The 15,773-nt window shown below is 34.2% G+C and overlaps 1 protein-coding gene across 6 annotated transcripts in view; it reads right to left on the bottom strand.

The window, feature by feature from the left end:
• The window catches only part of SKAP2 (src kinase associated phosphoprotein 2), a 291,337-nt gene that overhangs the window by 119,416 nt on the left and 156,148 nt on the right, over window positions 1-15,773 (bottom strand). For all 6 annotated transcript variants that reach the window (XM_074367326.1, XM_045505658.2, XM_045505659.2 and 3 more), the window contains one exon: window positions 13,614-13,721. In XM_074367326.1, the coding sequence (XP_074223427.1) occupies window positions 13,614-13,721 (108 nt within the window). The remainder of the gene's footprint in view (window positions 1-13,613; window positions 13,722-15,773) is intronic.

Here is a 15,773-nt window from a genome sequence, read left to right as displayed (position 1 = left end):
GACAAGAAAAATTGAAATAGAATCCCTAAAATTTTCCCATAGTGAAAATAAACCTAGTATTTAAATTAAAAGACGACTGTGACTATGGATGAAGATACAGAGAAAGATATAATACTTCCAAAAAAACAACCAAAAATCAGTAAAGTTCTGAGACTACTGCATTCTCTCTCTGACCCTAGATCAACACTTCTAATGATGATAAAGGACCAGTTTTCCCCCCAAGACATCACAACATCACAAATACTTTGGTTCAAAAATATGTATATACATATAGAGAGAGATGTGTTTTATATATATATATATACTAGAAAAGATAATGATCACATATTTGGATAATGTAGAAACATCAAAATGCTATAAACATTTCTAAGTGCTTAATTTCAATTTCTGTACTTCTACTGCTGCAGACCAGTAACAAATAGATCCCAGATTCAGTATGCAAACTACACACTGAGTAGCACTGCTTAGATAATTTATGTGGCTCCCTATGTCTCAGTTTCCTCATGTGGCAAAAATGCTAAGTTTGGTGACTGACATAAGAAAAAACAACACAAAACACGCACACACACATACACACATCCTTACAAAGAAGAAGAAACAAATTCAAAGAAACTACCCAACATTTTTTGAAAGCTAAACATAATGACCATTTTTATAAGATGACCAGCCCAGCACCCCTTAGATCCCGTCACCATAACTATCCGTTGAGAGAGTATAGCCCCCAAAAGCCAGAAAATCAACAAAACAGTCTACTTAAACTATATGTTCTCTGAAATAATTTGTTCAAGTAAAACTGACATGAAAGAAGAGCCATGAGATTATACATTTATATCTGTAATGCAGCAAACCTTAACTGCATTTACATTTCAAAAGGCATGGATGATACTGCTAGAAATGAGAGGAATGATATCTTGTGCAACAACACTAGGCAAGAATTCTTTTTTTTTAAATGACCTCAAAGGCTACAGAATTCAAGAGTTCACTGAGCTGAAAAAGGCACAGCAAGAAAATTACTTTTTGCCATTTGCACAACTTTTAAAGTATCTACTAAGTAACAACATTAAAGGTAAGCTAGACTATGTCCCTATTTTAATTAATGTATTAATCTCACGGTTCTGTAGAGTAAAAGAACTCAGTAGTTGGAGAAATAACTTAGCCTCAAGTTAAGAACACCTTAAGAATCTTTACTTAGGTAATGACTTCTTAGATATGACACCAAAAGCACAAGCAACAAAAGAAAAAACAGACAAATTAGACTTCATCAAAACTGAAAATTTCTGTGCTTCCAAAGACACCATCAAGAAAGTGAGATGACAACCCACAGAACTGAAGAAAATATTTACAAGTCATACATCTGATAAGAGACTGGTACTTGAATTCTCTTAGAGCTTAACAATTAAAAAGACAGACCAATTGAAATATAGAAAAAGGATTTCAGTAAGCCTTCTCCAAGAAAGATATACAAATGGCCAATAAGCACATATAAAGATGATCAACACCATTAGTCATTAGAGAAATGAAAATGAAAACCACAATGAGATACCAATGAACATCCCCTAGGGTGGCTAAAATAAAGTTGACAATAACAAGTGTTGAAGAGGATGTGGTGAGGACACAAAATGGTATAGCACTTTATAGAAAATAGTTTGACAATTTCTTAAGAAATTAAACTTGGAGCTGCCATATGATCCAGCAATTCCACTCCTAGGGATGTAGTCAGAAGAAATGAAAACATTCACACAAAAACTTGTACACACATGTTCACTGCGGCATTATTAATAATAGCTAAGAAGAAGAGATGACTGAAAAATCCATCAACTGATGAATGGACAAACAAAATGTGGCGCATCCATACAAGTGAAGCACTATTGGGCTATGAAAGGGATGAAGTACTGATATGTGCTGCAACATGGAGAACCTTGAAAACACTATACTAAGTAAAAGATGCCAGGCACAAAGGCAACACACATATTGTGTGATTCCATTTACATGAAATGTCCAGATTAGGCAAATATATAGAGACAGAAAATAGATTTATGCTTGCTGAGGCCCATGAAGGTGGAGAGGGAAGATGTGGGGGAAATGAAGAATGACTGTTCACGGTACAGGATTTCCTTTTTGTGGCAGTGAAAATGTTCTAAAATTAATTGGGGTGGTGCTTGCACAACTCTGTGACTATATTAAAAACTACTGAATTGCACACTTTAAATAAGTAAATTCTATGGTTATGCTAATTATATCTCAACAAAGCTATTTAAAAAAAAAAAAAAGAATAAGAATCCTAGACTCTTCTCCCAAACTGTTGATGGCCTCTGTAAAGTCAAAGTCATCCCCTTTAACTCATAAGTGCATGTGTTCTCAAAAGCCATAACTTTAGGTTTAACAAAGGAATTACTTTAATCTGTGCTGCAAATCACTACTCATTATGTAGAGAAAAAGCTCCTCTAGAAAATAATTTACTAAGTTGATTCTTATACCTTCCTTGGAGAGACATTTTCTTCAATAGTATTTATAAAATTTTAAAATCTGTATGATGTATCCAATTTTCCCTCAGGTATTGAAGCAAGGACCCTGAGATCAACTATCAGTTATGGAAAAAGGCTGTGGTAACAAGATGTCAAAAACTGCATTCTGTGTTTAATCTTTGTAAAAAATAGAAACAGCTTTTGCCTTAATCCACTCTCAGTTTATTTATTTGTAGAACATCTATTTGCTACTAATGACTTTCCAGCCCTGCATTTGAGTTCTGTGTACTACTCTTTCTTTTTGGACCTGTTATTGTCTTTAATATTATCCAATGTGGCCTTTGAATGAGAATAACAAGACAATAATTGGCATCTATGATTCCTAATAATTTCAGGCCACTTTTTCTCCATTTTTTCTAGATAAAGCTTTATGAATATTCTAATGTAGCTCAAATTCATTCAAATACTCTCAAAAGTTTGCAAATTTTTTAGTGACTGGCTATAGAGTTCATGTATAAAACGAGTGACCCCTTTCATGGGCTCATGATGCCAATCAACATATTTTTTTCTGGGTATAAAATCTCCTTATTCTCATATTCTCATTATTTACTCAACAGAGAATAAGTTAAGGCACAGAGAGGTAGAATGGTTCTGGGTAAAGGCATCATAAATTTGCTATAGAAAATTTAACCACTAGCAGTTTTCAACACAGAACACTCAATTGGAAAATGATTATGTGTTTTGAATCTCTAAAACTTCCAACTGCAAGTCCCACAAAATCTGACTTAGCCAGTGAAACCTAAGAGTTATACAGTACAGAAGAAAGACAACACCTCAGGCACACAGCTGTGTAAAACATAAAAGGAACATTTATCTAAGGTAATCTCTAAAATATGCTAGGTAACAATAACATCTTGCATTTAATTTGTCCTTAGGATATATTAGTATATAATATATAATAATAAGGGCCAGGAAGTATTCTATGCCCTTTATATGCTTTATCCTGTTTAATCCCTGTAATAGGCCTAGGATGTGGGTGGTGTTACTACCCTCATTTGATAAATAAGGAAACTCAAACAGGTTAAGCAACTTGCTGGAAGTCAGAGATAAGTAATGAAGAGGCCAGTATTTGAACCCAGGCAGTATGATTGTAGAACCTGTCCTCAACCACTGTGTCTCATTTTTAGGGTGACTGAGGTAGGTCTCATCCCATATCTGCCCCCAAAGGGATGACACTAGAAAGAGAAGGGCAAGTTAAGGCTCACTGACGGTCTATTCCCATATATCTAGATGATTACTAGGCAGTCTGGAAGTCTACTAGTACCTCAAACTCAATTGTTCAAACTCAGACTCATCATCATTCTTATCTTCCTCCAAACCTGTTCTCTTTCCAGTTTTCCCATTTCAGTCAATTCTCTCAGTCGTCTAGATTTAGGGTTTTGTAATTATCTTTGGCTTCTTCCTTTGTTTAATTCCACACACATCCACTTACCAAATCCTGCCTATTCTTCCCCAAATGTACCTTTTCCTTTTCAGTTTCATTGTCCCTATCCTGATCTAGTGTCTGATCATTTCACTGATCTGGCTTAACAGAATGGTCTCTTATTTCACAGGCTAAAGGTTTTCATCTTCTTCAATCATCTATACCCTACAACTAGTTAAGTATTTCTAAAATACTTTTCATCATAACATTCTCTTGCTCAAAAGTCTAAAATAGATACTCATTTTGCTTACTAAATCAACTCCTTATGATATCATTTAAAGTCTTCAAAGCTTAGACTCTATTTTTGCCTAACTAGTGGAATTCTTTTTAAAGTAGTAGAAACCAATCCATTAAGGTAGTGCCTTGGCTAACTCAGTCAGTGGCTGAAACAGAACCTGAAGCCTGAGCCAATGCTTTTTACATACCACTCTGGTCAATCTCCATCTCTTAATCTTCGTCAATCTTCCTCAGTCATGTTAGTCTTTTCACAGTTCCTCAAACTATGCCATTTCCAGTTTCATTTCCTTCAGATGAATGCCTTCCAGTTCCATCCCTTAGTTTATCTGAAAAGTATTCTCCCCTCCATTCTATACTAATTAAAATTCTACCCATCCTTGTTATGTTCTAGTTCAAACTCCAATTTCTTCCATAACACATTCACTGGCACCAGTTTGCAACAACTTCTTCCTTTTTTGACCTTCTAAAGTATTTAGTGTCAATGGAACACATTTCTGTATTTGAACAAAGTTGACATAGTTTCCAACTATTAGGCATATCTTGCATCCACAGTAAGACTGCAACTGTTTTAGAGTAAGAGATAGTTGCTTTCTATTGCTTATAGTATCTAGGTTCTTTTAGAAAGCTAGCACTTATTCTAAGTGAGTACATCTAAGGCTTGATTGACATACTTATTTGGACTACCTTTGACTTGTAGTCAGGGAGCATACCTCTTTCCCAAGGAATGATTCCAACAGGTCATTGGAACAGTTGTGAAACAGCCGTAAGAATGGTTTAGGATAAAGCAGTCTCTGTTGGTGTCATTAAAATAGGAACATAGGCTGAGTATCAGCCTTTCCTCCTAAAAGTCCCCTTGAAATTCTTTTTGTTTATTTTCAAAGAATAAAAGTTTAATAACATTGGTAATCAAGGAGTATCCTCAATGTCAAAAATTCTGAGTAATCCCTCGCAACTAGAAGGCAGATGAGCCTGAAGCAATGAAGCCACGGTGGAAGGCACCAAAGCGCAGGAGGACACCAAGGAGAGTAGGTGCTAGTTTTCCCAAATGAGCCTCAGAAATGCTACAAGCAGAGTTACAGGATGGTGAGGAGGGCCACTTATTCAAGAACTGTAATCAAAGCAGCTGGCAGCAAAGACATTTATGTTTGGACCAAATCCCAAAGTCTACTCTCTAAACAAAGTGTACTAGCTCCCTGAGGAGGACTCCCAGTGAGGGTCCTGAAACAGAGAGAGAAACTGAGCAGAGCCTCAGAGAGTTCCAGACTGCCCCACCCCCAACAACAAAAAAGGTGGAAAAGGTTAAAAACCTATAACTAGAAATGAAATAAAAGCATTCAACTTCTACCTCAGTAATATGCTACTTCCTCTGACAACTGTGTTCCCATCTGCCTCTTGCTCCTCACTAAGATGTAGGCAGGCTGCCTCCAGGCAGGCCTTGCCCACCTTACTCACAGCTCCCAATCAGATGTCCCATTCAGTGGAAAAAGCTTTCAGGAGAAAAGGCATGCAAAAGCAAAGGAGCCCCACACAAACCACCTACGCTACTCAACCAAGTCCTTCACTCATAAACACGAATCAATAGCCAAGGCTCTTCAGATGTTTGAAGAAAACCAATAACATGACAGAAAAGGACCAATGTTTAAAATCCAACTTGTAGATAAAGCATAGGCAGCTTAGAGCTAGAGAATCAAACATAAATGGTATAGATCTTAACAATGCAAAAATAATTTAATTAACAAATTTGGCACTGAAGAGTGAGATGAGAGATGGAAAGCACTAATTCCATAGATTTATTAAAGAGTCAATAGGCACTGTGTGAAGTTGGCACATTACAAAATAAGAACATTATTTAAGTCAAAAGCAAACACCAAAAGAACTAAAAATAAAATAACACAAAATCGGGAGGCAGAAGTGGGAGAAGAGGGGTGAGGAGTCATCCATTACAGAGGGAGTCCACAGATACTGTTCAAGGATGATCAGACAAGAACTCAAAGTATTATGCCCAAAGTTATTACGGTAACTACAGAAGAAATTGTGACAAGTGGCTGCCTCTGGGGTTAGGGTAGGGTAGAAAAGGAGGCTTTTACTTTTTATTGTATACCTTTCTGTTCATTTTTATTTTTAGCCATATGCATGTCTCTTGTAATTAGAAAAAAAAAACTAGTCTAATTTTTTAAGTAGCACGGCACAGAAGGACCAAAGGAGCTGAAGGCTGCTACTTAACAAGTTGAATACGATGGTCAAGTGACCTAAGCCTTTTTGAGTCTGTTTCTGCAAAGCAAAATAGGGAAAATATCTCCCACATGGGGTAGTTTTGAGCCAAATAAGATGCGTAAAAGAATCTGGTTCAGTGCCAGGTTTATTCCAATAAATATTAAAGATGGTTTAATCCCTTTTCCTTCCTAAAGATGCCACCCCAACCACCAGCACAGTCACCCCTAAGGTATTTGTCTCAGAGGAAGGAAGCACTCTTTGGAACCCTGTGCCAGTCTAGCACGCTTTTCCTCTGTAATTAATTGGTTCAGTCTACAGTCTTAACCTTTGCTTTTCAATGTTTAAACTCTAAATTCACATTTTGGCTCAGGCTGCAAACAGGAGACACAACTGAAAGCAGGAAGCTATACACTGTGACTTCTCCAAAGACTGCAGGCCAAATCCAAATATATGTAGCAGAAAAGAGAAGTCTGTTGTGTGCCTAAATCTTGTAATATATGGTGCCATGCAACAGCCAAAAACATCTTTACCATTGGCCCAGTGCTGATATCTAAAGATCTGTGAGTGGGGCATGAGTTCCTAAGGTATGCCCCTATTAATATGCAAACATTCCTAGGGGTAATTTATCAGAGCCTTTACAATGTACTTAACTGAGAGTTTGATTTGAGGGGGAAACAGATTCAAAAATGGGACAAGTACCCACAGAGAGCAGTCTCAGGAAGGGGCCTTGTGTAGCGTGCTGAGGGACCACAGAAGAGTGCAGGAAGTGAAGCACTTTTTTTAACCTACTTCAAGGGATTACCTAATGCCATGCCTGTTACACATTTGCACACGTGGCTCAAGTGCAATGGCATGGTCTGACTCACCTTTCTTTTCAGCTACAAAGGCCAATGTGATAAATGCCACTAGAACAGAAGTTCCCATACTTGAATGTATACCTGGGGATCTTGTATAAATGCTAATTCAGATTCAGGAGGTATGGGTGGGGACAGAGATTCAGCATTTCTAACAAGCTCCTAGGTTACAATCGGCTGCAGCCCATCCTGTGGGGAGGAAGGGGCTAAAAAATCCCTTCCTTTTCAATGAAACATCCACTGCTCCAACTGTGGCTCTCATCAACACCCCCTGAACCAAAAGCAACAGTATCTTAGTTGGGGAAGGGGCAAAATACAGTGGTTTTGAGAGCAGAGCATGGTCCTTGGAGTCAGACAGACATGAATTCAAATTTCAGTTCTGCCACTTATGTGACCCAGGACAAATCATTTAACCTCTCTACCCCTGAGTTTCCTCCATTGTCAAATAGTGATAGTATCTACCTCATAGAGAGGCTGTCAAGATTAAAAATAATGTAGCCAGGCATTTAGTCTACTGCCTCCACTAGATGGTCTCTTTGCTTTAATTCATCCAACAATTAACTGCCAGAACAATCTCCCTCAAATACGCATTCATCACATCAGTCTATTGCTTCAGGGGTCTCTTAATGACCACCAAATCAAAGTGAAACCCCTTAACTTGATTTGGTACTCAGCTCCTCCTGTCTACCACTCGCTTACCTCCAAGACACCCCCCCAACTCCTTCCTATTCAACATTACCTCTGGTTATTACCTTCTCCAGGCAAATCATTTCTGTGCTGCCATTAAATTTACTAATTCTGAAATGTAAGACTCAAGCATTTGGAGATCTAGGGAGCATCAAAGCAATCACCTGGTCCAAACTCTTCATTTCACAAATCAGAAAATAAAAATCCAGAGAGGCTAAGTGACTTGGCCTTGACAACAAAATTATTAACAATCAGTACAAAAACTTGATTTTTGGATTTCTACTCTACTTTCTTTCCAGCATCTTATTCCACTTTCTCTCCAGCAAACTTAAGGAACCATGCAAAACTCACTTGCATAAAAGGCCCTCTGTCTACAATTTACTCTACAACCTCTCAGAATGTAGGCATAAACTTTATGTTTTGGTTTTTCAACATGATGCCAAAACATATAACTGACTCATTCAACATATAAGGGAAGAAAATCAATGAAATCAATCATTTGTCTTGGTGTAGACCAAATCAATTAAATATTATAACACATACTAGTCACTGTTTTTAGACTCTGCCTTATTAGAACTTAGATTGTTAATTACCTTATTTTAGGTAGCTATCTGCTTTTTCCAACTAGATTATAGGTCTCTCGAAAATAGGAACTTTTGAATTCCCCATTGCTCTGTCAAAGTACCTTGCTCTTGTCTTCATGAATTGTGTAAATAACTGCTAATTTACTGTATTAAAGAAGCATTATTTTTCATAATGTTGAGTTTTATTACCTTTGCAATCTTTCTTATCTAGCCCACTTTGTTATATTATTTGTGCACTTTGTTTTTATACTGAAGTACTTTCCTATTCAATGACATAAAAATTAGAAAGATGATTCTCAATGGCTATGTGTTTTTATTTTATTCGATACATACCTTTGTGTTACAAAAATATTTTACATCTGTGTAACTTTATATCTTGAATCACGCAACACTTATCTTGAGTGTTAAAGACATGTTTTCTACTTTTTATCATTTCCCCAAAACTGTAACTCTTCACTTCTACCAAAGTACTTGAAGCTACACTACACACATTAGAAAAGGACTAAAATATTTAATCATTGTTCTTATACTACTATAACACAAGCTAGCAATTGGTATATTAAAATAACCCCCAAAAAGTAAAAAAAAAAAAAAAAAAAAGACACCCAAGTACAACAATAAAGTGTTATGAATACAAACGTATGTATAAGTTGCAAACTAATCTAAATTCTCAGAATAAAATACAAAAAGATGATTTTTATTATCAAAAACCACATAATACTACACTTAGAAAACTTTTACTGTAAATGGTAAGTTATTCAAAGAACCTGTTTTTCCTGGTTTTAAATATTATTTCATATTCTACCAGAATCCAGAGAAAAGTAAAACATGAATTGCTTGGCTTTCATAAGAACTGAATTTTACATGAAAAATATCTTCCTCAAAAGTATGGTGTGTTATGTGTAAAAATTTACACATTAAGTCTGTGTGCACATGGTTGGGTTTACATCTAAGCTTGCTCTAGATGCAATATAAGAGTTCATTATTTATAGGCATCACGGAGATAAGCCTTCTTAAAGCAATCCTTCGGAACAATTGATTCATATGTTTTATCAATCCAAATTTTCATACACTGGATTTTCTTTAAGAAAAAGTATACCAAAAAAGAAAAAAAATTATTTACTATTATCAATTATGATCAAAGTAGCTTAGCCTCTTTTCTTAATACCAAACTTTAAAAATAGTTCCATACCTAAGCCAGTATTTTTTCACATAAACCTATGTCCTTGTAATGCCTATAGTTTTTAGTAATCTATGTTACTTGGGAATTTTTAGTTAGGATGATACCTGGACAATAAATGACTATTTTATATCTTTAGCTTCATTTTAATCTTCCTATATGCATACCCTAGAGGTTCCAGATTCTTATCCACAAAGTGATTATGGTCTAGGACTGAATCAGATTTGTAACAAATGTCCACTGGGATCCTTCGACCTATCATCGACGGGCAGAGCCAATATATGTCTTCCAGCTCATTGAATCCTTTCACCTTACCTTAGGGACTCTCCACAATGCTGTACCGTTAGAAGCTTTCTTTCACAAATAACGAAAATGAATGAAAAATGATTTCAGAATAGAAAAATGGAAACCCAAGTCATTACATAGTATCTAAAAGCTACCCTGCATCTACAGCTTTAATGTCTAAACAAACATTCTAACGTGTATGATAAGGGATATGCTTCTGTAAGGTTTTAAGTTTCATTATCTCTAATTTTATCTGATTACTGACATGCACCATTTCTATTTACACTTCAATATGTCCAGCCATACAATAGCATAAAACCTCTAACAGTGATCTATAGGAGTCTAGAAACCACTAGGATTTGTTTCAAGTTTTCCAGGAAAAAAAAAAAGGTACAAAGCTGATAAAACGAAATTTCTAATAAATATAATTTTTATAAATATTACCAAATCAAAATGAAAGTAACAGCAGCCATGCAATCATTTATAAAATGCATTTTCCCTCAAAAAAATAAAGTGTTTCCAAAGAGAGAGAAGAAAAATTTACAAAGTACAATATTTTTAACCTATAAGCTTTACAAAAATCTGTCACCATCTATGTTACAATTCTAGTCATCAATAAGGTACTTTTTTTCAACGCACCATTCAAAAATCAATTATATCAACTCTTTTGTATAGAGAAGCAGCACACCTTTCAGGCAACTAGTATTAATGAGTAGACATGACTATAGAATCTCCATCTGTTTCTCTGACAAAGCTGTGGCTACTCTAGTCGCTCATTGAAATTCCATTAATCTGGTGTACCAAGGTCCAATGCGAAAATCAAAACTCCATCTAACCCTTTATAAGCTCACAATAACCTACAAGTGAACTCTCCCTGTTAGCATGCAGCAAGTTATGATTTTGCTATCAATCAGGCAGTTGGCCAATAAAAAAAAAAAGGCAGGCTGGAAACAGCGTGTCTGGTAGGGTTTGGAGACTTTGTTTTGTTTTCTGTTTTCATCCTCTTTCAATTTCTATAGGGTGTCTGGACCTTGTGAGGTTATGCATTATTCTCCTTGGCTGTGATTTAATTGCTACCAGCAATCAAGTCGAAGCATCACTGAAGTGTGCTTGAATTTCATTAGAAGATATAACTTATGCTACTTTCCTACAGTACCTAATAAACCATAAAGAAACCAAAACACATATGGCTTGAGGGAATAACTGGAAAATTAGGTAGCCATTTGGGAACTGAGTGAACTTTTGAACCAGAGGAACAGAGAAAAAGAAATATTAAAGGAAAAGACAGACTTAGAATGCACACAGAGATGTGCAGGTCTGACCTTTTCAGTACCTTGAAAATTATATTAGCATTATGAAAAATACATATCATGTTTAGAGTTTATAATCCATCAAAGTTCAGATACTTTGTTAGTGCCTACCATAAGGTAAAAGTCAAAAGGACAAAACAACAATCTGATTTGACAAAAGGCCTTTTGGTGACCTGTGCTAATTTAGTTACACTTCTTGTTAAATGCATTATCATTTTATAATTAATATATCATTAGACTGAGGTCACATAATGAAGGAAAATTTATTCAGCAAAGGAAAGAACACCTATAAAATCTAAGTTGCAGGGAGAAAACTGATATGACTAGACAATATTTTAGAATGGAAATTAAAAGTCCAAGTGGTAGTTTTAAAATTATAGTATACTCAGAAGAAAATATAAAATTATCAAAAATAGTATTTATATACCAAAAATGAATCAAATCAAAAGTTAATTTTCAATGTTTAAGAATTGCTGAAATGCTAATGAAAATGCAATTATATTTAACAAAAAATTTGTTATACATGAATATAATTTATTTTAAAAGATTTAAATATTGATGTTTTAACAAATCTTTCTCATGCTATTACTGTATTTCCTGTATATTTCACTATGAAAACAAACATGATAACATATGATATGATAAATTATTTACTCTTAAGAAAGAAAACACAATAATCATGTAAATGCACTATATAATGATACACTTTTCCTAATATATCACTGCCTATCACAGGTATTTAATTGTTGGACTTCTTAGGTTGTAATTTTTTAAAGAATGCACATAATGTCCCTTGTACATCAAAACATTAATGCTATTTTGAGAAACCCTGAGCATATATAGTCTATGAATATACTCTGTGTATGTATATATGTATATATATTCTCATGAGTATAAATATTCTGTCTCTGTATATGTATATATATATACATACTCCTATCTACCAACATTTTACAGAGAAGCAAAAAAATTGTAATATATCTGATAAAAAGTTCAACTCAAATAATAATTCATTGTTTTGCCTGAAAATATTATTTCATCAATTATAAAACATTTTCTAGTAGGAATGCTTTTGAAGATCAGGTTAGAAAGGGTAATGCTCTGTTTCAGATAATAAGTGTGACTAAAGAGAAATGTGTATCTTTTAAAAAAATACAGAATATAAGAGAAAGAAATTTTTTCTTTTAAAAATAGAAATTAAATGTTTGCCAAAATGTAAAATTCAACATAAATAGGTAAGATTATTGTTGCTACACATTGTACAAAGTTCTGAATATAAAAAAAGATTGTGTTGTTCCGAATCAGTGGTTAGAATGTTTATCACTTATGCATGTACTTGACTTATCTCTGCTCTGCAATAGACATAATTTTATACCTCATAAAAGCAATTTATGTTTCCAAAGGGAATAATCTGGATAACATAAAATGTGGAGTGCTCTGTTGCAGGAAGCATATTTTCATTCAGCAATTGTATTTAGAGATGGAACTGCGCAGTTTGATCATCATACAGTGGCAGAAAGCATTATTCATTTCTGTGTCTGTGTGAAACTTTGAGTGCCACAAATTAATATGCATGGCTAATTTATCAATACACATTCTTAATTTGTAACTATATATCATTCTTATAGGTCTCTGCAATTCAGATGCACTCAACTGAACTGGGTGGCTATAACAGAGAAAGCACATGCTACACTAAAAACAAGTTTCATAACTTTGGCAAGTTTTTAAAAATTACTAAGAGATAAATAATCAAGTTTATTACTATTTCAATTAATACAAAACACTATAATATCACTACTTAATGTGGGACATTTTTAGGTGACAATTAGAAAATTGTAAATGTGTATTAAAAGAAGTATTTGATGAAAACCTGTCCCAGTGAGAGAAGGTAATGTAGGAATAATTAAATATTTTATAAACCCATTTTGTATGAAGTTTTCAGGAAAAAAGAGATCAAAAACCTTTTTCATTATTTATAAAATAAATAATACAACAAGCCATTAAGCAGCACAATAAAATTATGCAAGAATACTATAATATTAAATTAACCAACAAACTTACTAATAATATTCATATGATGATGCAAGCATTCTCCTAAAAATTCTAGTAAAGAAAATGTCCTAGGGAAAGAAGGAACTACATACTTAGGAAAACCACTAGAGAGAGCTCTTCTGTTCCTTAAAAGGTTCTGGTAAAGGTAAGTTAACTGAGGCATCTGTGTAAACTGCTTTCTGACAAGACCACCACCTTTACACATTGCATTGTTTTGGGTTAGAGTGCCAAGAGGTATATTCTATAGGAAAATGTCACATACCATCAGAGTGGGCTTCATCATCTTTATCATATCTTTCTGAGGCTAGTGAAATATTGTCTTGAGGCCCAGCAAAAGGGTCATCATATTCTTCTCCACCTTCTGCATCACCTAGAAAAAAATCAGAGAAAAGCCTTTTATAATTTAGCCATCTTTAAAAATGTTACTTTGCCAAAGAGGCAAACTTTACTATTAAATTCAGTCACTTGCATGGAAAACTCAAAAAACTTTTTGAACTATTTTAATGTATATCCACTGTAATTTAGATAAAGTAAGAGTTTTTGAGGGTCAGCATACAACAACTTCTTTCTGGTACAAAAGGATATAAATTCCAAAATTATGATGGTCTGTACAAAGACGAGTTAAAAAAAAAGTAGAAGCAGGTTAAAATATAGTGTGTATCTAAAACAAACAAGCAAAACCAAAATAATAACAACAACAAAAAAGCATGGAAAGCACAACAGAGAAAATAATCCAAGTTAATTCCATTTACCTACTCAATAACTGGGAAAACGATGATGAGAAATTCAAAATTCAAAGCCAAATGAACATTTTATGTTTTCATAACAAATCACAGGATTACATTAGTACAGATTAAAAACACTCAGTTGCATTTTCAAGAGCAGAAATCCTTTATGGGAAAAACTGCTTTAAAACTCATATCATTCTCTTAAGTTCAAACAAGGTGATTTACAAACTAAACACTTTCTCATTCAGTGATATGTTACCTTTTTTTTTTCATGTTCCAGCCAGTTTCCTACATGATTTCCAAATCTTAGATTGTGATTGGTTGGTTTGAAATGATTTAATCCACACAATAAAATCTTGTGGTTGGGGTTTTTTCCACATACTTATTTAGAATAACTTTAAAAGAGTGAATCAAACATTTGCTATATCCTGGTTATACACAAGCACTCATTCTTCACCCATATTCAACAACAAAGAAAAATGTATCCTTAACATGATATCAGTGATCTAACTGTTAACAACTTATGTTATTTGTTAAAAACTCAAGAGAAAACCAACCACCTCAGGTATTACCCAAAAAGCATGGTGAAAAAGATCTCCATAGGAACCCTAGAACGCCTACAGTATTATTTTAGATCATAGGTGCTGGGCAGATCCAGGTGAAAGCTACTGGGCTTTCCAAAAGGATATCTGTATCCTCTGCATCCATCTGATGGGTAGCACCCTACCTTCACCATATTTTTGTTAGAGGAAATAACCTCTTTCAAGACAACACTGTCAAAGTAATAGAAAATCAATATTCATGTCTATTTCCTTATAATTTTGATATTTCATCAGCATTCATCATCCCTACCCTGAGAGTAAAGATTGGGGGGTGGGGGTAATCACCCTTCAAGACAGTAAGAGGAGAATATAGAGATGACTATCATATTGTCTTTAGTGATTCCACCATCATATGCACCATACATGATGAAGTTTCTTCCCCAATTAAAATTCCAAGAAACATGTACAAATACTACTCATTCTTCAGATTTTAATTTCCCTTTCTTTTGAGATGTTCAGAGTACTTCTCAGAACATTCAGTGATCCCATATATTTCTCTTACAGAAAGAAGAGTGATCTGATTTAAAATATGAGGTAAGAGAGAACCTCATAAAGTGCTAGTGAAAATATGTTTGAACATGAAATGACAGATCATGGAATATACAGCAGTAAATATCACAAAATTCTCAACTGCTCTTAGGTGCCGGAGTATCCTTCTATTCTTAATAAAGTAAGAATTTTTATGTTATGAATTTTCTAAGGATATTTCCTATCATGAACTATAGAAGAAATCTTGCTGTGGGGGGAAAAAAAGTGTTAGGATACTTCAACTATATCACCATAACTTAGCACTTAGCACATTAAACTATTATGAATATAAAAATACAACAATATAGCCAAGGACCCTATGGAAAGGATTTTGAAAAAAAAATTCAGATGCTCAGGCTTAAATCGATTAAACTCTATGTGGAAATAAACCAAAAAAATTTTTAAGTTTTAAAAATCAGAATTTGTTTATTATCTTTGATAATATCCACCATATATTGTTGTATATATATCCATGTATATTCACATATATACATACATACAGCAAAAAGATTATTAAAGCTATAAATTCAATGATATTTAATATGAGTTAGGAATATTCTACAC

This window comes from Camelus bactrianus, chromosome 7, assembly GCF_048773025.1.
Source record: "Camelus bactrianus isolate YW-2024 breed Bactrian camel chromosome 7, ASM4877302v1, whole genome shotgun sequence".
NCBI lineage: Eukaryota > Metazoa > Chordata > Mammalia > Artiodactyla > Camelidae > Camelus > Camelus bactrianus.
The sequence above is the reverse complement of the archived record's forward strand: the minus strand, read 5'-3'. Positions and strand labels throughout refer to the sequence as shown.